This window comes from Sturnus vulgaris, chromosome 3, assembly GCF_052056855.1.
Source record: "Sturnus vulgaris isolate bStuVul1 chromosome 3, bStuVul1.hap1, whole genome shotgun sequence".
NCBI classification, from domain to species: Eukaryota; Metazoa; Chordata; class Aves; order Passeriformes; family Sturnidae; genus Sturnus; species Sturnus vulgaris.
In genome coordinates, this window is record NC_142245.1 from 84,529,066 (window position 1) to 84,555,226 (window position 26,161).

The window sequence follows — 26,161 nt, forward strand, 5'->3', positions numbered from 1 at the left end:
GCCTCTAGTAAATACAAAGAATAAATAATTTTTGACCAGATCCTGCTGGTTTTTCTTCTACCTGAGCAATCTGTATTGCCAGTACTATTAAATGAAAGTCAGGAAAAGGATATTGCATTCCAGGTAAAGGATATAGTTACCTGCAAATTATGAGCAGCCTTGGTGTTATGAAGTTACTTCCAGTGAATGTGGTCAGCTGGAGCTCCTTCCTAATGTATTCTGTACCACTAATGTGCTAAGCTGAGGCAGACCACACTGTAAACATTTCTCTACCTCACTGTGTACTTATACTAGAACAAGTATATCCTAGAGGTGTTAACTGAATTTTCATGGAAATAGGAAATTTGGCTTTTTGGTCTGCTTACAAGTACCTCCAAGAGAAACTTAGGTGTTTTTTCCAGTGTAGCAACAAAATGACTGAAAAAGGAACTGTAAGAACACAAATGAGTTGGTGATTAATTGAGAACTGTGTGCAGGCTATCCTAGAGGAGACTAAAATATCTGTCATCTGTCTGGTCAGAGAATGAGAATTCCACAGTGGTTCATATGCATATCACATAAGGTAACAACCATCAACAGTGAGAAAGACTCATTAAATTAGAAGAGGATATTGGTTCAAGGAGAAACGGATATGTTTTCTATGAATAAATATAACAGGAAATAGAAGATGTTGGACTATTAGAGAGGGAAAGTTCCAGTACTTGTTGTTTTATAGGTGTGAGCCTGAAAACATTGGGTAACAGTAATGATGGGTAGGCTGACTAAGTTGTGTTAAGGTAGAGCTGTCCTGTTTATAAAACAGACTCCAACAACAGGATCTGACTTTGTTGATTTAGATGGTTCCTGGAAAAAAATGCAAGGCATTTAAATTTAATAAGTAAGGTGCTATTAAACTGATGCCTCCAGGACCAAATAAACTGTAAAAACCTTTTGAGGGTAGTTCATGTCTGTTGTTAGTTACATGAAGGTTTTGAGAATTTTGCATTCTCTGCTGCCATGTGTTCACTGCTCTTGCATCTGTCTATGCAGATGTCCTAGATGAAGTCTCAAAAAGTCGCTGCTTTAGGAGCAATGGCCTGGTGGTTCTTGAGGGAAGGAAACATTCTTTTGGGAATAACAATTGAGCACATTATCTTTAAAAGTAAAAATAGCAAAACTTCCTTTGTTTTGTCCTCCTTCAGTAGTAGAACTATGCTGCAGCCCCAGCCTTCATCCCACAGCTCAGAAAAATCCCACATGCAGCATAAACCAGCTTTTCCTTGCACTGACCCCAAGTGACTCCCTCATTGCAGGATATCAACAAAACAGAATGCCAGCAGCGGCTGCTGTTTCTCAAAATGCTGTCAAGCAGTTGGCTAAACTGCACTTTTTTGTCTATTCAAAGAAAATAAGCTGAAATTTAAGAGCTATATAACCAAGTGGGAGGAAGGTGCAAATAGTAACTCAGTAATTGCAGTTGTAATTATTTTTTTGAAAATTTGTTTCTAAAATATCCATGTGGAAAATGCACTTTATTGTTAACATGGCCATTTAGCCTCTAATCTTCAAATTTTAAAGTTAGTTTCAAATAAGCTATAGACTTCCAGCCACAAGACTGAATCAGTGTATGTTTGCAAGGTCACAAATTGAAAAATGAGGCTAATTTTATTTCAATGAATTTTAAAATTGACCATGCACTGCTTATAATGAAGGAATGGCATTAGAATTTTCCTCACTGGGGGACCTTGTTGTCAATACTTTGGAACAATGTTGTGCTTTCATTACCAGAGCAACTCCCTATCTTACCAACATGGCTAGTTGAAAATAGCCAGACAATTCTCTCTTCTCTTCTCTTCTCTTCTCTTCTCTTCTCTTCTCTTCTCTTCTCTTCTCTTCTCTTCTCTTCTCTTCTCTTCTCTTCTCTTCTCTTCTCTTCTCTTCTCTTCTCTTCTCTTCTCTTCTCTTCTCTTCTCTTCTCTTCTCTTCTCTTCTCTTCTCTTCTCTTCTCTTCTCCTCTCCTCTCCTCTCCTCTCCTCTCCTCTCCTCTCCTCTCCTCTCCTCTCCTCTCCTCTCCTCTCCTCTCCTCTCCTCTCCTCTCCTCTCCTCTCCTCTCCTCTCCTCTCCTCTCCTCTCCTCTCCTCTCCTCTCCTCTCCTCTCCTCTCCTCTCCTCTCCTCTCCTCTCCTCTCCTCTCTATAGTTCTGGTGTGTGAATGTTCTGACAAGCAAATTGGAATATGTTATTTTAAGTAACTTTCAGGACAGTAGATGAGAAATCTGATTTATAATGCATGCGCTTACCTAGTGAATAAATAAAAGATGTACTGTATTATTTGCTTCTGGTAGAAGGTCATACTGTGAAAGCCTTAGAAAGAATAAAAATAAAACAAGCAGGTATTACAAATATATACAACTGATAAATTCAAAGTAATGTGCTTGCACAAAATAGAAACATTGGCAAGTTTCAAACAGAAAGAGAAGCATGAATAGTTTTTTACCATTTCCGGCCCCCCCCCCCCCCCCCCCCAGATTTTCATGTAATAGACTAGTGCAATTAAAAAAACTACAGTTCTGTTCAATGGATGTTTCAGGTACATGAAATAGTTTATGAATGAGATGTTAATGTCTGTTTATTTCGGAATCAAATTAAGGTTTTTTAGAGCTTCAATACATCATCATTTACCACAATATTAATTATTGGAGAATGACAGACAGAAATGTCATATTTTCCTGATGGTTTTAGTTGTTACCATTTATTTATGGTATGGCATTTACAAGTCCATAGTCTGTTTCAGCATGTGGCTGTAATAAGCTAAAACTAAAAGACAGACATTTTCCCATGGACTTCTCAGAGTAAGAAAAATATAGATTAAAAGCAAAGGACAGAAGGGAAAGGATATTCATCAGCTTCATGGATATATTTTGTACGTATTAACAGCTGCCTCACTGGTGGCATAATTTATTCCAATGGCACATTTATGGTGTCACCATTCTAAATCTTTCATTTTAGTCTGTACAATTAATTTTGCAAGAACGATCTGGTATTCATGATGTAAATGTACCATACGAAAACTACTTAGCTCGGTGATGGATGAACTGTCTCATATTTTCTGTGGCATGTCATAGGGTAGGTGTGTGCAACTCTGCAGCAGAGAAGCTCAGAGACCACACTAAGTTCACACCCTGACATACCCCAAGGGCATTTGTCTGCCCAAACCCTGGATAGAGGTCTATGAAACAGTGTCACCACATTCGAGAGGTGTCTGCTGTGACCTCAGTGGAATGATTTGGTGTTTCTTGTTGTTGAAATTAATTGCGGGTACTGTAGGAATGTTATGAGAAACAGCTGCAGCCCACACTTGGCCTTTGCTTTGTTAATGGTGATAAATAGATCCCTTAAAGAAATACTACAGTGTAAAAAGCAGCAACACTCAGGATGTGTGTGTTACTATGTGGAGAGGCATGCACAGCAGCAGATGACCAAACTGATCTTTCACCTTTGTAATATGCCTTATGTTCAAGTAGTAATTTAGCCTAGAAATTAAAATCCATATGAACTCATGAATCCATGTAAGCCCCATTATTATTCCTGGTCTTTTTCATATACACATACAGGTATAAAAATTAGAATCAGTCCTTCTGGTTTGCTTCTTACATAGTACTCTTGAAAACTGAAAACCTCACAACCACTAAACTATTCAAAGGCAAATGGAAAGTGGTGTTAGAGAAAAGTTGGCAAATGTTAGTAATTATAAAGGAGCTCAAACTAAGACTTCTATGAGGCATTTTTAAGACTAGAAATGGTTGAAAATTAAGAGGGAAGCTGTTGTTATAAATAGAATAAGCACTCTCTCCTTGTTGTGTCATCTCTGGATAACTCCACTTAGTATAGAATCCTTTTCATATGGATTCAAGAAGACAGCTACCCTTCCTTGACATGTGTTATTCATCCTAACATACCTTCTGTAATAAGTTGTCTTAAAATTAAATAGTCTTATATTACTCATACAAGACCATTGACCATTTACAGAAATATGGTGCTAGAAATTCAACTTTGAAATTGACAGTGTGATCCAAAGTGTCAGGATACATCCATTTTTTGGTCCTAGGTTGAATTTTTCCTTCAAATCTTTTTCTTCTGCATTTTTAGTGTGTTTGATGACAAACAAAAGATCATTGTTTCTCCACTCTTTTCTGGCACCTGTTTTAGCATCTCTGAAATGAAAAGTTCAAGGAGAACTGTATCTTTCTTCTTGAACGACTCAAAACTTTTTCTGGAATAACACATCTCAAACTTATAGTTGGGATGAAATAACATAATCCTTCAGTTGCTTAATTTTTATTTATTTATTTTAGGGTGCACCTGGAATGAAGGGAGAAAAAGGTGACAGAGTAAGTCTGCTTAAAAGTCAATTCTCATAATTTTAAAATTGAACACTACATATTTAAAAGTACAGACACTTGCTAATGAAACACTTCTTTTGCATTTGATTATTTAGGGTGATATTGCTTCTCAAAACATGATGCGAGCAGTTGCAAGACAAGTTTGTGAACAACTGATAAACGGTAAAATGTTGCCTGCTTTGTATCCCATACAAGTAATTAACTACTTTCTTAAAAAGAGAAAACAATGGTTTAAATTTGCAGTGACAGATATTGGCCACAGAGCACAGGTCAAGCACTTGACCAATCTCATAGCTGTCCATTGCAAATGATTTGGTGGAAAAAATGTAGGAGCAAATTTTTGCCAGATCCAGAGGCTAGCTTGATAATCACCGAGTAACACAATAAGCTGAGATGGAACTCATCTGTGACCTTTGGAAATACACATGCAATTTTAACATTCTGATGAGATTCCCTTTGTCATTTTGGTCCAAAATTACTTCATCTTTGCAATAAAATCAGTATATATTTTCTCATTAAACACGTATTATCTTCAAGAGAAGGGAATCAGTGAGAAATAGGATGTTTACTGCAGGTACTTTGCCAGCAGGGAAAGACAGATGAGTGCTGGGTAAATACTGTGCACAGAATCAGTGGTGCTATGCAAGTAGAAACAATACTTATTTGGAAAAGGACTTTGAATTGAATTTCAGTCCTCTACTGCCACATAGAGCAGCTCTGCAGCCCATGAAATTGCTCTCTACAGAGACTTTCTCTCTGACTCTGAAGCAGTGCTTTTGCTATCATTAGACCTGCCAAGAAAGACAGAGGCAAATTGGTTTATAATATTGTATCTATTACAAGAGTAAGTGCTGACTGAGGAAAACAGATATGCCTTTTGGATCACTAAGAGTGCATGTGTACAAGGAGGAGGACAGTATGTCCTTTAAAATGTCTGTGATGGCAGCTAATAAAAACATGTCTATTAATTAGCCATCACAGACGAAGTAAAGTACATTTTTGAATGTGTTAGGCTTATGAATAAGCATATCATGTTCAAGATCTTTTAACATTTCTTCGAGCATCCCCACCTTATTTTTTTTGTGTTCAGCTGATCTCTTCAGTGTTATGCTAGGACTGACACATCATACTAATCAGATGTATCTTTCCATTAAGGCTTCCTTCCTGCATAGTTTCAAAATGATGTTGCATTTGTTCACACATCCTTTTTTTTGGGAAATAAATTTGCCCAAATGCAGAAGGTATATAGGTACAAGCCTGTGCATCCTACAGGCTTAAGAAAATTACTTCATCCACTGTGCTACTAACTCTTCACATTAATAATTTATAGTATTAATTTATAATTATTGTAATAATTTTAATATAATTTATAATTTAATAATTTTAATTATTAATTTATATTGCCTGTGGTAGCTGCAGAGGTCTGAAAGTATGTAGAAATGTGATACTACAGTTTTAAAAGTGGAGCAAATTCTTTCTGTTCTTCAGAGTAAAAACAACTTCTAAATAGAACTCTAAGGGAATCATAAAAAATTGCCTCTTTTTTGATTTTAATAGGTCTATGATAATGTTTCTAATGTCACTTCCAGAAGCTCCCATACCTTTCCTCCCTGACCCCCTCCATCCTCCGTTTATGTTCAGCCTTCTTATCAGACATCATCTTAAGTCTTTCTAATTAATCTGTACTAATTTATTGAATGGGAACAAGAATAGGATTTAATTAAGAGAGATAACATTTTATTCCTTCCCACTCTGATAAAAGATTTTCACTCATTTCACATTTTTCTTTTCTTTTGAAGGTCAAATGAGCCGGTTCAATCAAATGCTGAATCAAATCCCCAATGATTATTATTCAAACCGGAACCAGCCAGGACCACCAGGTCCACCTGGTCCACCAGGAGCTGCTGGGACAAGAGGAGAACCTGGACCTGGAGGAAGACCTGGATTCCCAGGACCTCCTGGGGTTCAAGGACCACCTGGTGAAAGAGGTGAATAAATTCCAAGGCAGCTGTACTGCGGGCACAGTGCAGAGGCTGCCAGAGGAGCAGTCTGCTCCCTTTGCCCTGTCACACTAGGAAGCCCTGCTAGGCCAGTTGGATTGCCTGAGGGACACTGGTGTACTGACGGACAAGGCTGACTACATCAGTGCTTTCCTGTCTCTCTCTTGCTCACGTTTCATGAAATACAAATTGGTATAACATTTTGGCTGCTATCTGAGACTTCCACATAATATCCCAGGAAAGCAAATGTTCTCAGATCTCTTCTGGCACTAAACAGCTGCATCTTGAAAGAGTGATTGGAGTAACACAACTCTTTGCAAAATAGAACATTGATTAAGAGAGAAAATGAGTCATTAGCAAGTATAAAATGTAGAACTTTAAAGAATTAGATCAACATCCCTAGCTCTTTACAATATTCTGAGGGAGGGAAGCAATGTGAACGTATGAGTAAACTTACTTTTATGGCTATCTTGGATCCCTGCAGTCACATGGGGTGTTTGTAGTGTACTATTCTGTGGCCTTGGCTTATTTCCACTACTCCACTATAGCACAGATTCACCGCTATATTTTCAAGGATATATTTTATAGACTCTTTGAAAAGGCTAGGAAAAAATCAAGGAATTCATAAGAATTTCAAAATTTTTTCTATTATAACCATTCCTAGGAAAGTGTAAACCATCCTTTATAGTAGAAGTATGCAAGACTGAACATACCTTTGTGATTATAGTTTAAAATAAGAAGATTCTTTGAAGTTTCAGTGTCTCAAAACTTTTCTATGTTTGAGAGAGTTTATTCGTGCTAAGTTGCATCTACATCCTATTTTATTCTTGGGTTCCTATATTTATATCCAAATTATTTTCCCAAATTTACATTTGGACATCTGTAGAACATAAATTTTAACCACTCTTACTGCATTAAATCATAGGAAGTAAATATTAATGTCAGTGAGAGAGTGTGAAGAAATATCTGTTGATGTAGTTTCCTTTCTTTGATTTTCATTGCCTTTTTATTATTCTGTAGGAATCCCTGGAGAGAAAGGTGAAAGAGGGACTGGATCCCAAGGACCACGAGGTTTGCCAGGACCACCTGGTAAATATTTTTTGTTTAATCAGATTACAGAAAAGTAGGAGAAAAGCAAGCATTTCTTCGTAGAGAACTAGACTAGATATGGTGAATGAACACTCTTTGCCCACTTCATGTTTTTGACATGTATTAGAGTTTAATACATTTGTAGGAAACCACCACAAAAATAGCAATTTAGAAAGACTTTTGGATATGGTTAACAGGTATTTATCTCTTTATTTAGTCATCTGGCTTGCTTGTTAATGTGAAAATGTGTTTCTTGAAAATACATTGCTCAAATATTTGACAGATATTTTTCATAAGACTTATCAGGTAATTCTTTTGTAGTACCTAGGGTTTTTTTTTACTTGGTGGACTACAAAATACTCCCACATGCAGGTGATTTGATTTTTAGTTTTGGTTTTTGCATTATGAAATTTTGTTTACGCCTTGGCATAAATCAGCTGCATCACTTGTTTCTGCTTGTAGTTTACTAGGCTAAAATGGCTTTTCATTACCCCATAATATGCTTGCAACAAATTATAGCCCCAGTTACTTGAAGCTTTACTTTTCTGCTAACCATAATAAGACTGGTTTCTACCCTGGGGCTACTGGGCAGTATAATTGATGTACTCCTATATTTTAATTGAAATCCAGTGTGCTTGTCTAATCTGGTAGTTTCCCTTGAGATCATCATATCTTAGACAAAGGGGAAATTAACCAGAGAACACATTGATGTTTCTTACTTGGCTCAAACCTTACTAAATTAGTTTCTAAGAATAAATACTTAAATAAGCCACACACAGGGAAACAACTCATGATGAGTCACATTTTTAGATTTCTTTTGTTTTTCTTTCTGTTGACCCCCATACAGCAACAAAGTCTGAGTGCTCTCTCACCAAAAACAACCTGGGCTGTGTAGTCTAGACAGAAGTATTGCTAGCTGTTTTATCAAGATGGCTCTTAAATAAAACAACCTCCCTCTCAATTCTAAAATTAGGTCCACAAGGAGAATCTAGAACTGGCCCACCAGGCTCCACAGGATCACGAGGACCACCAGGACCACCAGGCCGTCCTGGGAATGCGGGTATCCGGGGTCCCCCAGGGCCACCAGGCTATTGTGATTCATCCCAGTGTGCTAGCATCCCTTACAATGGCCAAGGATTCCCAGGTATGTCATGAACGACTTAACCTTAACTTGCCCTAAATAGCCTTCACAGCTGTGGTGTTCATATTGAGCTGCTTTACATGAGACAGTCCTGCTAATCTGAACATTCTGAGTCAGGAGGAGATGGTTGCAGTGAGCAGGCCTGCCTCACTCTAATGTGCAGGTATATGAGCAGCCACTTAGACTTGGTGTAGGATTATTTGATGTTTGCATGGTTTGTTTTAAATAGGAAGTAGTGGGTAGTATATTGTAGTCTTGGGTTTTTTCTTGGTTTTTGTTTTGTTTTGTTTTGTTTTGTTGGTTTTTGTTTTTTTTTAATGTAGGTGGTAGCTAGCTGGTAGTGCTGCTAATAGGATTTAAGTGACCAATTTCTTCTCTTCTTTTTTCCCCCTCTATCACCACCCCTTCCAATCGTCTTCAGAACAAGGTTGAATTCTCCATGTTTCTCTTGAAAAATAAAAGGAATGCTGTGGTTGGCAGTTTCCATGTGTCTCTTTTTGAGCCATATCAGGATTATTTAGACAAAATTGATACCTGAAATAAAAATTTTCCACAAAGGAAATGCATTTGGTGATAACAGTGCAGACAACTGAAAAGCACCACTGTCCTATGATATCTACCAAGTTAAACACCATGGAGTCTCTGATTAGCCCTGAGTCATATAAGCCTTCCACTTTGTGATGTAGCTCAAAGCAGTAGGCTGCTTCTGGAACTAAAATTAAGGGTCTCAATGACCACCAATTTTTTTGACTGGAAAGATTCTAATATATTTTAACATGGGTATCCTGCAGGACCACAGCATTGTTAACAAATTAATATGTATGCCTTGCCAGATCTCAAAATTAGTGTATGTGATACTACTATTGGATATGGTTTGCTGTTAGTGTAATTGTGCATGTATCCATGAAAAGAAAAAGAAAAGAATATATATATATATGTACACACTTGCAGATTCAGTGCTACTGGTTAAAGAGCCAGGTGGTTGTGCAGATCTCACAAAAAATTCTTATTTAAATGAAAAATAAAGAAAATTGTACATGTGATTCAGCAGTGTTCTTTCTAGCAAGCAGCTATGTATACATATATAAATATATGCCTAAGACTTAACTGTTATGTATTTAGTTGGATGAAAGTATGTTTTTGCACATCAGATGGACTTTTAAAAGACTAACATCATCTTTGACCTGTTTCAGGTTTCGGCTAACACATTTTCTAAGTCGCCAGTGCTGCTTACAGTTTGAATACATGAAAATCCTGTTTCTGAGATGTTTGCGCACGTGCTTATTAGAGAATGAGTCCGTATGGATATTTCACCACGGATATGGTTCTTGAACCATGTTGACCTCATAGAACGGGGAGATACTTTTACTAACATAACTCATGAGTGAGATAAAGGACAGTGACGTCAATTCATTAAGCCTGTTGCATTTCAATAATAAAATAGACAGTCTTTCTTTTTTTAAAAAGACCTAGACCACCAAAAACCTCAGTGGCGAAGGAGGCTTGTAAAACTACTAACCAGCAAAGGTAATGCCATTAGAAGAGAGACAGATTTAACCTGGAAAATGAGAAATAACTTATGTAAATAGTAAACTAATTGTGGCTTGTAGATGATTTGTATGGGACTGTATCCACTAAAATCTGTTAACAACTCTACGTGATACTTTTGCATAAAAGCCTGCTGCTGCTTGCTGTATGCCAGAATAACATCTTTGACAACTTGTGAAACCTACCTGTCTGTTTCTTGTTACCAACATGTCTGAATTGGGGCATATACCTCTTTTTATTTGTAATCTTGTTGGATCTGTAACTGCAGTTATAAATACCAAAGTTTTATAATAATTTTTCTTCTGTTTTGCTGTAGTTTTTGGTGTTCCTGAAGCACCAGCTGTAACTCGGTTTGTTACGAGGAACAGCACGACAAAATGACATGTACTGTATATTGCCGCTGGTGATAGTTATGTCTACACTTACTTTCCCATTCTCAAAGAAAATTAGAATATGCCAAACCCATCTCTTCATTTTACCTGCTCCATGTCTTCTATTAATTATGCAGTTTAAAATAAAGACCAACATTTAGATTTACTGAAGTAGCTGTAAAATAGTAATTTTATTTTATTTTATTGGTTTTGTTTGGTTTTTATTTTAATAGTTTTACCATGATTTGTCCCTTGCCTAATTTATGACTCTTTCTGCACTGTTTTGTGTATTATAAATACAAAACCTTTCAAGATGAATTTTAAACCTTTTATTATTTTACTGCCAAAAAGCATTCATGAGCATAACTGAGAAATACCCCCAGTGAACTAATTATTTATATATTTATTATGTGAAAATAAGGTTGAACTAACATTACGTAGACAGACTAACTTTCATTGCATATGTGGATTCAAAGACATGCGATAACTATTATGTTCAATCGGACAACTATTTTCAACCAGAACCATACGTGCCTGAAAGTGGACCCTATCAGCCTGAAGGTGAACCCTTTATAGTACCTATGGAGTCAGAAAGGAGAGAGGACGAGTATGAGGACTATGGAGTTGAAATGCATTCACCAGAATACCCTGAGCACATGCGCTGGAAAAGATCACTGTCAAGAAAGGCAAAAACAAAACCGTAAAAGATCTGTGTCTTGTTTGGGGGTCTTTTTTTGATTGGTGGTTTGGTTTTTTGTTTTGTTTTGTTTTGTGTTTTTTTTTTTTTTTTTTTGGTTTTTTTTTTTGCTGTGCTTCCATTTGCAGATACACACAGGGAGAGTGCATTGTTTCTTTTGCAATAAGGCTCTCTGGTCTTTTCATATCAGACACACCCTGTTTTGTATCTTGCTTATGTGGGGATAGCAATGTGTGTACCCAAACACTTCATGTTGCTCTGGAAATGCTTGTAAAATACTGTTGCTTATAGTGGTTGCATACAGATTAAGGTGCGCATTCAGTTATCCCAGTGCTGCCTTTTCATTAAAATAATGTAAAAATAAATACATTAAAAAAAAAAAAAAAAAAAGAAAACCAAATTTCAAAGCAAAAATAACCACAGAGCTGTTGCAAATTTCCTAAGGACTGTCTGCTTTAGCTCTACATTTTTCTTCTTTTTCAAATGCATGTTTTCAATTCAGTCAGATCACAGGTCTGCAATATCTAGTTAAAAAGAACCAAAAATTTCCCTCTCCTTCCAGTATCATTCTAATTTTCTTCTATTCTGAGTTACAATCTGCAGAGCATATACTGCTCTTATACATCTCCTCTAAACACCACAACCATTAAGTAGCTGAAATCATTGTATCAACTGGATACAGTTTAATAATGCCTGAAATCTCCTTGTTTGTAAACACAGTTACATTTATGCCAAAGTGCAGTCAATCCTGCAGAGATGGAATTGCATGTTTATGTTGTATATTTAGTATGGATTTTTTTTTTCAGAATACAATGTTTCTTAGTTACCAAAAGCAGTTGGAAATTGTTTGCAAGACTATGGATATAGAATTGCTGCTTTTATATTTTAACTGCAAATTGTGAATTTCACTGCCTTATATTATTTATTTCTGAAATGAAAGAGGCATTTTTCAATAAAACTACTGAAAATGTATGTGTCTATTCGTTTCTTGAAAGGCATTGTGGGACTGATATATTTGTATTGTATTAGTGTTATTTTCTCAATAATCTGGAAATGCCAGGTATCAAAAATTAATTAGAGTTGGAACAGTCTAATAGATATTTGGGCTGTGGTGGCTAGAGGTGTGGGATGAAAGCAGGAGGTGCCTCCTCTGTCTGAGATTTGAATAACTTTTAGGAAATTCGGCCTGCAAGGCTTTTGGTGAGGAAAATGAGATGGACTGTGAGGATTAATTGCTGTCTTTTGAGGGATTTCTGGTGGATGGCTGCTGCAGAGAGAGAGAGAGACTTTCCACCTGAGGAACTACTTGAACTGCAGAGTGCCTAAAGCTATGCAGCCTCTAATTGCTGGTGTGCTGTGACATTGTGGCAGCACTGACATTAACCAACAGCTTGCTTGAGGAAACGGGATGTGGCGTCTGCCCAGTTCCATCCTTCTGGCACTGTACAAGAGCTGGCTCCTCCCTGCTTGGGAGATCTTCTGTGCTCACACGAGCTCTGATCAGTGGTGGCTGGTGGAGCTTTAGCTACAGAGGGTGATAAGAGTGATTTGGGAAAGAACCGCAGTGGGCCAGAAGAGTTACTTGCTACCTGAGGAGGAGAGAGTGGACTGGTGGTGACCCTTCTATTCCACGGTGTCTCAGCTGTCTTGCTGATAAGTAGAAATGGCTTTTGCTGTAGGACTTGGAGCAAAGCCTTTTGACATAACTGGGAAAGCTGGAGCTATGTTTCTTAGGATCATCTGTCACAGAAGTGAAGCTAGATGTGCAGGCTGGCTTCCTGATCACTGAATCTTACTCTGCACTGGAAGCTGCATGGCAAATTTTAGTGTCCTCAAATGGAAATCGTCCACAACTCCATAGACTGCCTGACTGGTTATCAGTGGAATGAAATGCAAACAAATGGCATTTCAAAGAGTGACCCTGATTACATCCACATGTCTTTTGGAGTGGGAGAGACTAATTCTGGGTTGAACTGAGGAAGGAGAATCAAAGCTAATAATCCTTTATGCTTTTTTCTAAGTGTTCAGAGTCGAGTATTAAAAATGTGTCCTGCAGTTTCATGTACAATAAAGAAAGGCATGAGTCAGGCAGAAAAAGATACTGAAAGAAATTTAGAGAAGTGAGTAAAAGGTTTATCTGAATTGTATTTAAAAATAATGATATCTTGCATTGATCTGTCTTTTTCTGGCATTGTCTCTAGGACATATTTTGTTAGATGCCCATATCTTCATTGAAAAGACTCCTTTCTGTCCTCTAAACAGAATTTTGTACCTTTTTTAAAGCATATATTTTAAATAATTTTTTATTTCTTCACAAAATACACCAAATACTTGCCAAGGATGCCTTGTGGCTTTTTTGTGTTCTTTATTGATATCAATCTTAATAGAGATGCCACTATTTAATTATCTGGTGGCCTGAAATATTTAAACATTCAATGAAACTTGAGCTTATTGGTAATCAGTAATTTTTTAGGGACAAAATTCTGCTCACAGATCTGCAGGGTAGATGTAAGCTCTAGGTTGTGTGCTCCCTACAGGCACAGAATTGCAAAGTATGAGTTGTGACCATCTGTGTACTTGAGATAAGTTCTGATAAGCATTTATGTTTAATTTAAAAGTCCCCACAGTCTCCAAAGCTGGTTAACACTTCTTTCACCTGTTTGACATGAGATTTCTGACTACATTTTGAAGCAAAAAGAACTTTCACTGGCCCATCCAGAATATGAAGAAAATACTTTAGATGTTTGGGCAGCTTATAAACGAGTGTTTACTATTTGAGGCCAACAAAGAAGAAAACTTATTTCCAGGAATTCTCAGGGGAATGACTCTGAGGAGGTGGTAGGGCTACTGATGACACTTCTGGGAAAGCTGTTGCAAAGGTGAGCCAAATAAATCCTGGTAAAATACAGATTCAATGCAAATACAAACAAATTTCAGTTCCTGAATATCTCATATACAACTGAGCAGTTTACATAGCCTGGCAGTTTGAAAGAAAGAAACTGTTTGAAAGCTGAATTTTAATTGCATATACATTTCCCTTCATTTTGGCAAAAGCTGTGGATACAAGCAACCAGGTGGGAAAGGGCTGCTGCTTGCTTGAAATCAGCATGAAGCACTTGATAGGCTGAGGGAGTTGAGCCTGTTCAGCCTCGAGAAGAGACGATTGAGAGGGGACCTCATCAAACTCTGTCAGTACCTGAAAGGAGGGTGTCAAGAGGATGTTTCCAGGCTCTGAGCAGTGATGCCAAGCAACAGGACAAAAGGCAATGGGCAAAAACTGATGCACATGAAGTTCCATCTGAATATAAGGAAGAAATGCTTTACTTGTGAATGACTGAGCACTGAAACAGATTTCCCAGAGAGGGTGTGGAGGTATTCAAGAAACATCTGGATACAATTCTGTGTCCTGTGCTCTGGGATGACCCTGTTTGAGCAGGGAGGTTGGACCAGATGACCTGCTGTGATCTCTTTCAAACTTACCCATTCTGTGACTCTGTGATTTTGTGATTCTGTATTTGCAGAGAGGAGTTTAATGAAGAGAATCTTTGTTCCACAGGCCTCCTGCTCGCAGAGCAAGCTCTTTGCATTTCTGATAGCATAGATAGCAAAACTGAAAAAATACCCAGGCAATGTTACTGATTTATGTAGGCTGAATATTGTGGTAATGCATCACTGCTGAAATCTTCGTGCAATAGTGGGCAACAATGGAGCAAAGGAAAGGATGTGAGAGTGCTGTCCTTCATTTTTACTTTTGCTGTGGTTTTGCAGTAGTCTGTTGAATGCCCTAGTGCTGACTGCACAGAGAGACTTATAAAAGAAGAAGATAAAAGGAAAATAACTGATTTGGCCAGACACAAAGGGTTTCAAAAACAACACATGCAGTTGATCTTTGTTCCCATGAAGCCCTCTCTTTGCATTAAAAAAGTAAAATATATATATATTAGTGATAAATTGATCAGTCTCCATAGAGCTTAAAGGCAATAATTCTTATTAGCAAGTTCCAAAAAAATATCTTTCTGTGGAAAACACATTAAAGAAGGTATATAATTCTTGAGGTTGTCCCTTGCTGTAATGAAGTGAAATGTGTTGGCATTTTTTGACTGCAGCTCAGACCACAGCTAAGAATGGGAAAACGTTTTAGGAAGATGTGGCACTGTGAAAATATAAATTGTTTTCATGTCAGTTTTTAAATATGAATGAACACCTTTTGTATAATTTCTTTTATATGAAGGTAGTTGTATTTCTGGTCTTCAAAGTAAAAAAGATCATACCAACAAGAAAACACAGCTTCTAATAAAGGGGTTATTTCCTTCAGTATCCTGCAGAAGGCCTCACAGTTTTGCTTTGATCAACTAGTTAAAAAATGCTTACTTTCACATTCTGGAAAAGGAGTTGAGGATTTAAAGAAATTCTCTTGAGTGCTTCTCCAGATGTGAAAATTTCTTAGATGACACTCAGCTAAGAAGAATAGAATACAATAGTGATTTTAGTGCTAATGCATTCTTGGCATCTGAAAAAAAATGCTCAGTTGCATTTTTATTGATTTATGCTTAATATGTTTCCACCTTCTTGTTTTTGTTCTTTTGTGCAATCCTTGAGCTAATTACGACAGTTACACCTCAGAGAGTGACTGAGAAATTCTCCTGTATGATCAGCTATGTTTTTTTCCATCAAATTTAATGAAGTTGCATTTGTAGTCCTGCTTTGAGTGAACCAATCTGTTCCCTAAGCTTGGAGATTTAGAAAGCCCTTAGTAATCAGAGATTTGCTTTTTGATGAGGAAATGCAGCACGATTATATCGAGCTGCCACACAAGCACTGGTCTCAGTTTCATTTCTGTGTCACATTTGTGGTTATGAATTTCTTCATCCTTGAATGCTCCTGTTTGTTTCTGAATTGTTTGTAAAAAAAACCAGTTTTGTGCCCAGTTTGACTCCCCTTGTTGGTCATTCCTTTATAGGCAGTCCAGGATGTCTTGAGGTTTTTATTCATTACCACTGTAATTGCACTGCACGTTTTCTTTGTGCAGCTCATATTTATTACTTCCTGGGCTGATGCAATCTACTCACTGGATTTTCAAGAATTCCTAAAGTTTTAAGAGCATGACATTTCTGGGTGCTTACTTTGAGACATCCATTGGTCTCCAAGTTTCAGAAAGCAATATGGCCTTAATAACTTGGCCTCTTTAACCAGCCTTAAGATATCTTCCAAGTCACTACAAAGATTATTTTTTATAATATTAAATATTGAACAAATCAATGAAAATGGAACAGAGAAGAAATAAAATACTTTCTGTTTCTCATTTTCAGAGCATGTTATCCTGGTAAAGTTCAGAAGTTAAAAATACTGAAGGAGATGTATTTTCTTCCTTCATCTGTAATGAAAGTAGAAAACCTTCAGATGCACAGGAAATACCAGAAAGAAGAAAACAAAAGCTGTCTCTTTTTCCATTAGAGAGGGAACATATCCAGGGCCTACTGTCATGAACTTCACCAGAATTATTGGTATCTGAGCAAAAACCAGAACTCCAGCATTGTGAAAAGAAAAACGTATTCCTGTCTGGGATAAGCAGAAGTATATAAAACTGATAAATACCTTGAGTAATACTGGTTTTGCAGCTGCCAAACTGAAAAAAAAAAAAAAAAAAAGTGAGACGTTTATCAGTTTTAGTGCCGTGATGTTTATGCCTTGTAGCAAGCTCTACTGGAAAATTGCAACACTTTATTCAGTGTCTGCAGCTTTGGGTTCTGTTCACGACACTGAACAGAGCAAAGTAACTAAAATTACTGTACACTGTGCAGGACTGCTTTTGTCTCTCATGTTATGCCAATATGTCATGCCTGGCAAGGTGTTCCTTCCCTTCTTCCACGCCCTCTTTCCTTCCTGAAGCTTATGTGCTGTGCCCCACGACGAAGGACTCCTGCCTGTTTAGCTCCAGGAAATGTGAAGGTTAAGGACATGTTTCAGCTAGTTCATCTGAGGAACACCAAAGTGGTCCCGGGGCTGGAGCACCTGGTGAGTGCAGAGTTGGGCTTGTTTAGCCTGACAGGAAGGAATCCCTCTGCTGTCATCCACTCCCTCTGCCCTCCTGCTATTCCAAGCTCTTGTTTACTTGTTATTTTTCTGGCAGTATATTAACAAAAGATTAAGAAAGTCTCTAGGATTCCTGAATCATGTACTCCATGTGACTTGCATTTTGCTATTACCCATCTTGCATCCAGAACTCCAAAGCAGGGGATTGGACAGACAGCTTTAGGGTTCCTTATAGGTGACACTTGTATGAGTACTGGCCTTTCCAAGTCTCCCTGTATCTTTTTAAACTGTTAGACCTCTTCCAGCTTTTACACTCCTGTTATGATAGACTAACAATTGAGAAGTCTCCTGGGTAAATTATATTATTTTCTTCTTATAAATAGCTTTAGATAGTTGTGAGCTGTGAAGCGAGATGGTTCAAGACATGATTTTAACCAAAATCTATTACTTCTATGCAATTCCAAGGAACGAAAGTACTTTTTTTGGTGCACTGAAAAACAGTGGGAAATAATGTTCTTATAACTACAATGGCTTTTAATCTTAACATTATTTTGCATTATGAGTAAATAAGCAAAGATATAAAACCATAACCAAGGTTTGAATAGAAAGCAGGAATCCTGGCCTAGAATCTATTCTTAGATGTTTATCCTTTAATTTTCAGTTCCAGAAACCCTGTTCATGTGAAAAATGTCAGCATAACATCAAATAAAGTGTAATCTGCAGGCTTGTTTTCTTTGGCAGTTCTTCAGAATACCATGAATACTCTCTGTTGTTATTTGGCAGTGCCCTTGTGTACAGTATATTTGACAGAAGATGCCTGTAGACTGTAAAACCCCAGGCAGTGCATCCTCTAAGGTAGTATCCTGCAGTTATATTTCTCAGTCTCCTGAACTGATCTGTTTTCAGTAGCAGCAAAAGTCAAAACAGCACCAAAAGTCAAAACAGCATCAAACATTTCCTGTATATGTCCAGTTTCTCAAATACATGTCTGAAAACCGTGTCTTCCTTTTATGGCACTTGCTTCCCCACAATGAGGCAAGAAATTTCCTAGTGAAATAGGAAGCTTTCAGAAATTTGAAGAGAAAGATGTTTAAATGTACAGTAAAGATCAAAAGATTTCCTTAGACAGTGGTACAAAATTTAAGTGTTTGATAATTCATAACAGTGCTGGGGCAGGGGCTGCTGGCCCCAGGCTGGGCTGAAATGGCATCCTGGAGCACAGGAGGGTGGGGAGCCCCCCACGTTTGTTTGGAAAGGACAGTCAGGCTCAGCATTTATCTCTGAAAATACCATTTTCTGCTCATGCAGTGCATTAACAATATTTACTTTGTGAAATCCTGAAATGGTCATCACCAGGACTATTCCTTCATCCAGCTGGGTCTAAAACTGTACCAAACCTGTCCCTAAGGAGGTCTGTGTGGGCTCTTCCTACTAAGGCTGAAGGTGTGCTAGGAGGGACAGTGGCTGTTGACACTGGAACGTGACTCAGTGCACCAGAGTGTGCTGGAGGGATGGAAGAGAATGAGTTTTGTCTCTAAATAATGATGAAAATGAGGCCTTTGCTGGAAACAGAGAAGTGGACTAAATTAGGAACTGAGATATTGCACATATAATACTTGAACTATAGACACTGAATGAGATGCATCATTTAAGGCAATGCTTTGTGCTGTGATTAATTGAGATTTACTGGGAAAAATGGTGAAGATTTTAGCTGATGATCTACAGAAATATAGAAAAAGAAGGAAAAGGCCTACACTTTAAGATAAACTCACCATCCCTTTCTGGCAGACAATACACAGACACAATTTCTGCATATTCTAAAATTATAGAAATTGGAAGCAGAATGTGATGTTTTTTTCAAAAGGGAATGTGTTAGAAATGTGAATGATACCTATATCCTACCTTATGTGCCAGTACCAGTACCAGAAATAGAATGGATAGAAATAGAAATGTAGAATGGATAAAAGTCACAGGCAGTTTTTATAAATAGATATTTTAGACAAGTCTCATTGAAATTAGTACCAATTAGAAAGGCATTAAAATGAGACATAAATTATAATCTTTCAACCAAACACTCACTGTGTCAGGAGCAATATTAATGATTTCCTGAAATAAAGATTTTCTTTAACAACCCTACTCATTCAGCTGTGTGACAGATTCAGTCCATTTTTGATGTCTCAGACTCAGTCGAACTGCATTACTCAGACTTGTAACTTATAATTTTGAATTTCTCTTTTACATGAAAAAGAATTATTTTCTTAGTTCTGAATCATTCTATGTCTCTTGCACAGAGGTGAATGGGTAATATTACAGCTATATATGTGTGTATATATATATATATATATATGATTATGTATCACAAGAAGAGTTTTTCCTTCTCTGCATAGTAATAAAATGTATTTTAATAGATCTATCTTGCACATTGGAGTACATAAAGAATTCTTGAGGTTTCAAAACCAAAATATATTATTAATTCATTCTTAAAAGTACTTCTAAGGTGGTCTCATAAGGTGCGGTGGTGTTCAAACTGCACTTAGAAATTCTGGAGGGTAAAAAATATTTTGGATGGATGTGTGCAAAAAAAGTTTCATTTCAGATCAAGGTATAGGTCTTACCTAGAAGTGGCCAAAAAAAGCAGATCTCCCTTATTTTTGTTACCTGTCAGATATCTTTGTTGGACTTTGTGCATGTATTGCAAAGCTTCAAAAATGTATGTAGGTCAGAATATAATGTATTGGTTTTGTGGTAACTTACCCTAAATTTCATTAAAATAGTCTTCCTTTTGGAAGGATGCTTCTATGTTACCTAGACACTCCACTACATGGAAAATTAAGAAAGTGTAGTCAACTGTGCTTTTAGCACCCCAGAAGATCCAAATAGCTTATATTTCACATGTAAATGGCTTCCCCCCCGCCTTGCTTTGCATTCTGTGTAAACAGAGTGAATAGAATTATAAATTATTATCATTATGACAAATTATGATCATTACAATAAAATGTGCTGTGTGATTCATAAGTTGTATATTCACTGCCATGTCTTATATACATGTTTCTCATATACAACTGATTTTGCTTTTGCAGTTTTATGAATGGCTCCAGCTACAACAGCTGGGAATATCTTACTTTTCTACCAGTATTGTATGGCATTTTTTTCCAGTTTAAAATTCACCTTCCTTTATAAGCTGTATGGGATCTTATCCTCGCTAGTCTTTCTCCAGGTTGCAAACCTACACAAATTGCTGCAAAAGGATACATATTTCTAAAGCTGAATGAATCAGCTCAGCTTTGGCAGCCAAATTTTACAACCAACATGTCTCACTTAGTATGCAGTCTTTTGGCACCTCACATTGGACTATGGTTATCCTGTAACATTAGTAGCATTGTGCATTGTACTGTGGGAAAAGCCACATCTCAGTGTGGTGGAAATTCCACTGGAGAAAGAACAAATTCCTTCCAAACCAATCGAGTTTTGCCTTTAATAAGCTCTCTGGAAATGGATCAGCATGGAATTTCATTAATTATGGCCAGATTTTCAATAGGTTGCAGTACCCTGAGTTAAGTTATTGTTGTTTTTTTTTCCCGGAAAGTTCAGCTTCTGTTTGGCACTGGGACTGGCTATACTCTGGTTTCAGACATGAACCAGATTTTTAAAGAAGCCTGTCTGGCTGTGCTGTGATGGTGCTGAGCCCTATGATAGCAGAGTAAGACAGCAGTTTTTGCTGAGGTCTACCACATTAATACATCTCAGTATTCTGAATACTTAGAATGGGAGGTGACTTGTAACTCCCCATCTTCAGATGCACCTCGGGTTAACATGGGCATCTGTGCAGCCTTAATTTAAATGAAATGGTCATGTTTCCAGGAATTCCTTCCACGTAAGGACTCATGGTGAGGCTTCCATGAGCATGCATATAGAGGACTTGTTAGTTTACTTTGCCATCCATAGCTACAGTAAACTCATTCCCTTTAGATCATGAGACCGTGCTTTGAGGAAGGACTAGGTGCCTTCTTGCAGAAAGGTGGAGAGACAAGAGTGAAATACGAAGTCTTTTGCTAAAATCTTTTCTTCCCTGATTAGCCAACCAGGCCATTTAGATGGCAACTGCATAGCAAGTGCTCTGTGGTGAGGATCCCATGCCTACTTTATATTTTAGGATACAAAACCTCAGTTCTTGTTGAACTACATCAAGCCCAAGGGAAAATAAAATCATTTAGTGAGTGAATTTGGATCTCTTAGCTGAATATGTTATGTACATTGTAAAAAAGTAAAATGTAGAATAATTTTCCTGTGGGCAATTATTAGTGTAGAAACCAGAAAATGCTCAAAGGAGAAATAAAATAGATAAAAGAATTGTGTCTTTCATATTAAGAATATCCATCCATCTTTCCTACGAGGCAAGACACAAACAGCACATCTGCTCAAAGTATCTCCCACTGAACAGAAGCATATGAACTAGCTCATATAAAATCCAAATTATTTTGGCAAAATATGAATAAAAATGAAATCAGTTTTATACTTCTTATAAGTCTCTCTGTCATCATATACATTTAAGTGAAATGTAGGTAGTTGAACAAGAGCAATTAAAAAAACACCAAAACCAACAACTTATCTCTCTGCCTTCTCTTGCACTTTAACATTGACAATATTTTCAGGGGCTGCATTGTATCCAATTGTGACTTCATGTGTATTGAAAAAAGAGGTCAATTTTAGTGCTGCTATTCCTAACTGGGGAAAAAGTTGATGTGGTAAAGCCCCATGTTGTAATCACCTAAACACATTTCAGAGGACACTGGGCAGAGGGTAAAGAAGCAACAGGTCAGATTTGCAGCTGGCCATTTACACTCAAGAAAACATAATAGCAGAGGAACCTGGCTGGACCGTTCATTCTGGGGAAGAGAAGGCTCAGGGTGGAGATCATCAATTGTATAAACAGAGAGAGAAGAACAGAGCCAGGCTCTTTCCAGTGGTATCCAGTGACAGGACCAGGGGCAATGTGCACAATATGAAACACAGGAGGCTCCATCTGAGAGTCAGGAAAACCTTTTTCACTGACTGAGTGGCTAAGCAGTGCCACAGGTTGTCTAGAGACAATGTGGAGTCTCCATCTTTGGACAGGCATTCAAAAACTCTCTGGACATAATCTTGGGCCACTGGCTCCAGGTAGATTGGACCTCCAGAGGCTCCTTCCAGGCTCAACAGTTCTCTAATTCTATGATTCAGGAATAGGCTCCTACTCAATTCTTGTGATGCAAAGTGGATTATATCTGCATGCAAAACACCTGGGCAAATGTAATAAAATGAATGTAATTAGAATTTCTGGCACAATTCCTCATGCTGTAAAAATAATTGTTGAGGCAAAGCACAAAGATGTTATTAGCAGTGTTCTATGATTTCCTCAGATTTTGATGTCTTGCCAGTGTAGCCTTCCCCCGCAGCTCCCACTGCAAACTTATCTCAAAGAAATGTTGAGTATCCATCATAAGCAAAGCAATTTTCCAAGGATTGTGAAATGCGTCATGTAAATTTATGCAGTCACTGTCAAAGCATTTAAAACAGAGGCTTATTTTCAGAAGTGAACTCTTAGAGAGGACAAAATTTTTATGTAAACAGATGACAAAATACTAAATACTGGCTGTAGTTTTGGTAGAGGATGTGTGCAGAGGTGGCTTTAAGCATTTCTGCTGTGTCCTCCACAACCTAGCAGCGTTCCAGGGACTGCATAATTTCCCACCCCAGGTTATCCAGCATGTCATAGCTCTAATCCCACACACAGAGGAACTGTGTGCTTTGTCTCAATCACCAGTTTCTACTACAGTTTGAAAAAATGCAGTTCTGAACTGCTTTGTGTAGAATTCAAAATTGAGGTGATTTATTCCATGGAAAAGCTTTTAGGGAAAGAGCCATCTTAGGGCTGATGAAGGGTGATAGAGTTTGTAGGTCATAAAATAGCTGATTTCTGACTGCATTCATCAAATTCCTGCTTTTCACCTTTCCCCAGCACCTTGAAAAATAAATAATTGTAGACAGCATGGGAAGTGAGATTTTTACAAGACCCTTTTTTATTTTTAGACTAAAAAAGTTAAGTAATAACAGATTCAGCTCTTTTTGTCTGATTTGGTTCTCTTTCCTCATAAGGGTCTGCAAGCAATGAAAGAGAAAAAGACCAATCTTTTTACTCAAAGGCTCTGCTTTCAAATTAGCCATTAGCTGCCACTCAGAGAAAACTTTGGAGCATGGACCCTGGCAGAAACTGGAACACCAGTGACTTACCCAAGGAGGAACCTTTTTATCCATTGAAAGAGTTGTTTGTTGATTTTTCAGATCACTGACATCTGTCTCTCAGTGATTTTTCATTTTGTGGCACATTGTTGTTTGGATATAATATATTATTTTGACATTATCACTAAATTTTTCTTTCTGGAGAAGTAGATTCAGGCCTTTTAGTGGAAGCTTGTTTCATTGCCAGGCATTATCACAAGCACAAACATTTTCAGGAAGGGATGAATTATATGTTTATATATGTCGAAGTGGACCCTCTTGGTTCTGTTACAGTCAATACATTGTGAGCAAACAAAAGCATCTGATCTTTCAGAGCATAAACCAGCACTTCACCTCCCTGTTAGGAGGACAATCCATGCCCCATAGCTCTTTCTAGCTATGCTGCTCTTCAAGAAAAAGGCTGAAATACATTGTGCCAGCTGGTGGGAAACTGCATTCAGAACTTGATGAATAGAGGAAAGTCTTGACTGCTTGTTTTCATTTCCCCTCTGGGATTATTCAACAACTCAAGTCTAAAATTAATACTTATGACACTTGAAGCAGAATGAAACACTAGCACTGGAGGCTTTCATGGATTGTGGTGTCATGCCTAGAGACAAGTTTGTTTATGTGGTTGAAAGGGGGATTTACTGGTTTTTCCCACTGCTTTTTGTCTGTTCATGGCAGTACAGTCTGTTCTTGCAGAATGCTGGGCTCTCAAGACACGTTTTGGAAAGAAAAACAAACACTATCTTTTGCATCTATATACATCTCTTTTGATCTTTTATTTGTCATCTTAACTATTTTGATGTCTTATCCTAGTCCTTCATGGTACTAATCCAGTATTGATTGGATTGGTCAGTGGCCTAGATTGCTTGGTGTTTAGCTGAAACTGGAAAACCAGGTGGATTTCTATATTTTCCAATCCTGTTATTTTTGCACCCCCAAAGAGAAATTTTGGTTTGGATGTGTTCAGATTTATGATGAACATTTAAATTACTTCAACTTTACAATCAAATTTGGGTGATTTAAAACCATAACACTACTCCAGAACATTTGGAAATTCATGAATTGAAACACTTTGCTCGACCTTCAAACCCACCAGCAGCCTCACAAGAGCAAGGACAAAATAAATAGACTGTTTTCATGGCAGTTCCTTGGGCTCAAGAAGGACTTAGACCATTCGGAGAGTCTCGTGGCAGTTAGAGCTTCCTGGGTCTTCCTCAGTGGGGAGCAGCAATGGGGCAAGGTGGGACAGGTGGCTGCATGTCCAGTGCCTGGATCCCTGGCTCCAAGTGCTCATGTTCACTTGCTCTGATCCTGGTGCCCTGAGGTGCTCCTTGGAGACTGAATCTGGGCAAGCTGTTCTATTACTATTAAACCCCTAAATTTTCCTTGTGCTGCTGCAGTGGCTCTGGATGTACACACTGAGACATTCGTGCCACCTCAGCACGACTGCTGTGATTCCATGGGATGGAGACTCAGCAGGACCACTGCTGCTTTTCACAGCACCAGCTGTGCTCGTGCAATTAGCCCATCACTGTCCCAGAAGCTCCTGGACTTCCACTCTCCAAAAAATCCAAGTCCAGCAGCTCCAGGCACAGAAGGTCCTGTGCTCTCTCAGACACATTAAGATCCTTTCATAACAGTTTGCAGAGAAAATCTTTTGCTCACAGACTGTGCAAAGAGCCCAAAGTTTTCAGTGTGCCAAGTTTTCCCATTCTTTCAGGAGTTCAGTTCAATTGTCACATTTAATGAAACATCTCATGATTACTTTTCAATTTTGGCAATCCAACAAGAATTTTTGTCAATGAAAACAATCAATGACTTCCACTGATGTATTATCTTTACTGAGCATTTGCTACTTACTGCTTTGTTGTTTTGGGTGTGGTGACTCACAGTTGCTGTTTATGCCCTTTGGAATTTTTCTGTGAAGAAGGGAACTTTGTGCTGAGGCACTTGGGTCTTTGTTTTGGACCCTTATTTGGAAAATATTTGAAAAGGCAATATGGATGTGCTACTACGTGGAGAAAAAGCAGCAAAAGACAGCATGTATGTTCTAGCCCTATGAAGTATTCCTGGTCCAGAGAGAATGGAAGTCAACCAAAAGTCTTTCCATTGACTGTAGTGGGTTTTGGATCAAGTCTTGTGTATGTAAGTGGCGTCCAAATATCTGAGCTGTTCACAAATGGTCCATGTCTGTTATAGTTACCAGGAAATGCAGGCAGTGGGCCAGAGTTCAAAGATTCAGCATTTTCAAATCCAAGTCACATTTAGAAAAAGAAAGATGCCTTTATCCAACCTGTTCCAGTCCTCCAGGGTGCTGAGTTTTCTTGTGACTCATGTCCTCAGCTATTAAAAAAATAACAAAAACTTTCCTAGCTAGATGCATATTGGGCAGGAACTAATAAATCTCAGGAACGTCTGAGCATAATTCTGAAAATGGCCTGGAAAGTAGGAGCACACTGATTTTTGAAACCAGAACTCTGATATAAGCTAAACCTACAAATGCACTGAGTTTTGAAATGAGGATTGGTAAGTCTAAGGAGGGGAATCTTATGGGAACAATCTGATTCTGGCAAAGTTGACAGAGAGTGTCTTAGGAAGGGATTACATGGTAGAATGTCTGACATTGTGGGGACT

At 37.9% G+C, this 26,161-nt stretch overlaps 1 protein-coding gene across 6 annotated transcripts in view; it reads left to right on the forward strand.

The window, feature by feature from the left end:
- The window catches only part of COL12A1 (collagen type XII alpha 1 chain), a 98,196-nt gene extending 85,997 nt beyond the window's left edge, over positions 1–12,199 (forward strand). For 4 of the 6 annotated variants that reach the window (XM_088162152.1, XM_088162153.1, XM_088162151.1 and 1 more), the window contains 6 exons: positions 4,334–4,369; positions 4,477–4,543; positions 6,181–6,369; positions 7,402–7,470; positions 8,444–8,614; positions 11,053–12,199. In XM_088162152.1, the coding sequence (XP_088018278.1) occupies positions 4,334–4,369; positions 4,477–4,543; positions 6,181–6,369; positions 7,402–7,470; positions 8,444–8,614; positions 11,053–11,234 (714 nt within the window). In that variant the 3' untranslated portion in view covers positions 11,235–12,199. Of the gene's footprint in view, positions 1–4,333; positions 4,370–4,476; positions 4,544–6,180; positions 6,370–7,401; positions 7,471–8,443; positions 8,615–9,032; positions 10,702–11,052 lie in introns of those variants that run through there. The other 2 variants (XM_014870217.2, XM_014870215.2) reach the window with 2 other exon arrangements.
- Positions 12,200–26,161: the final 13,962 nt, after the last annotated feature.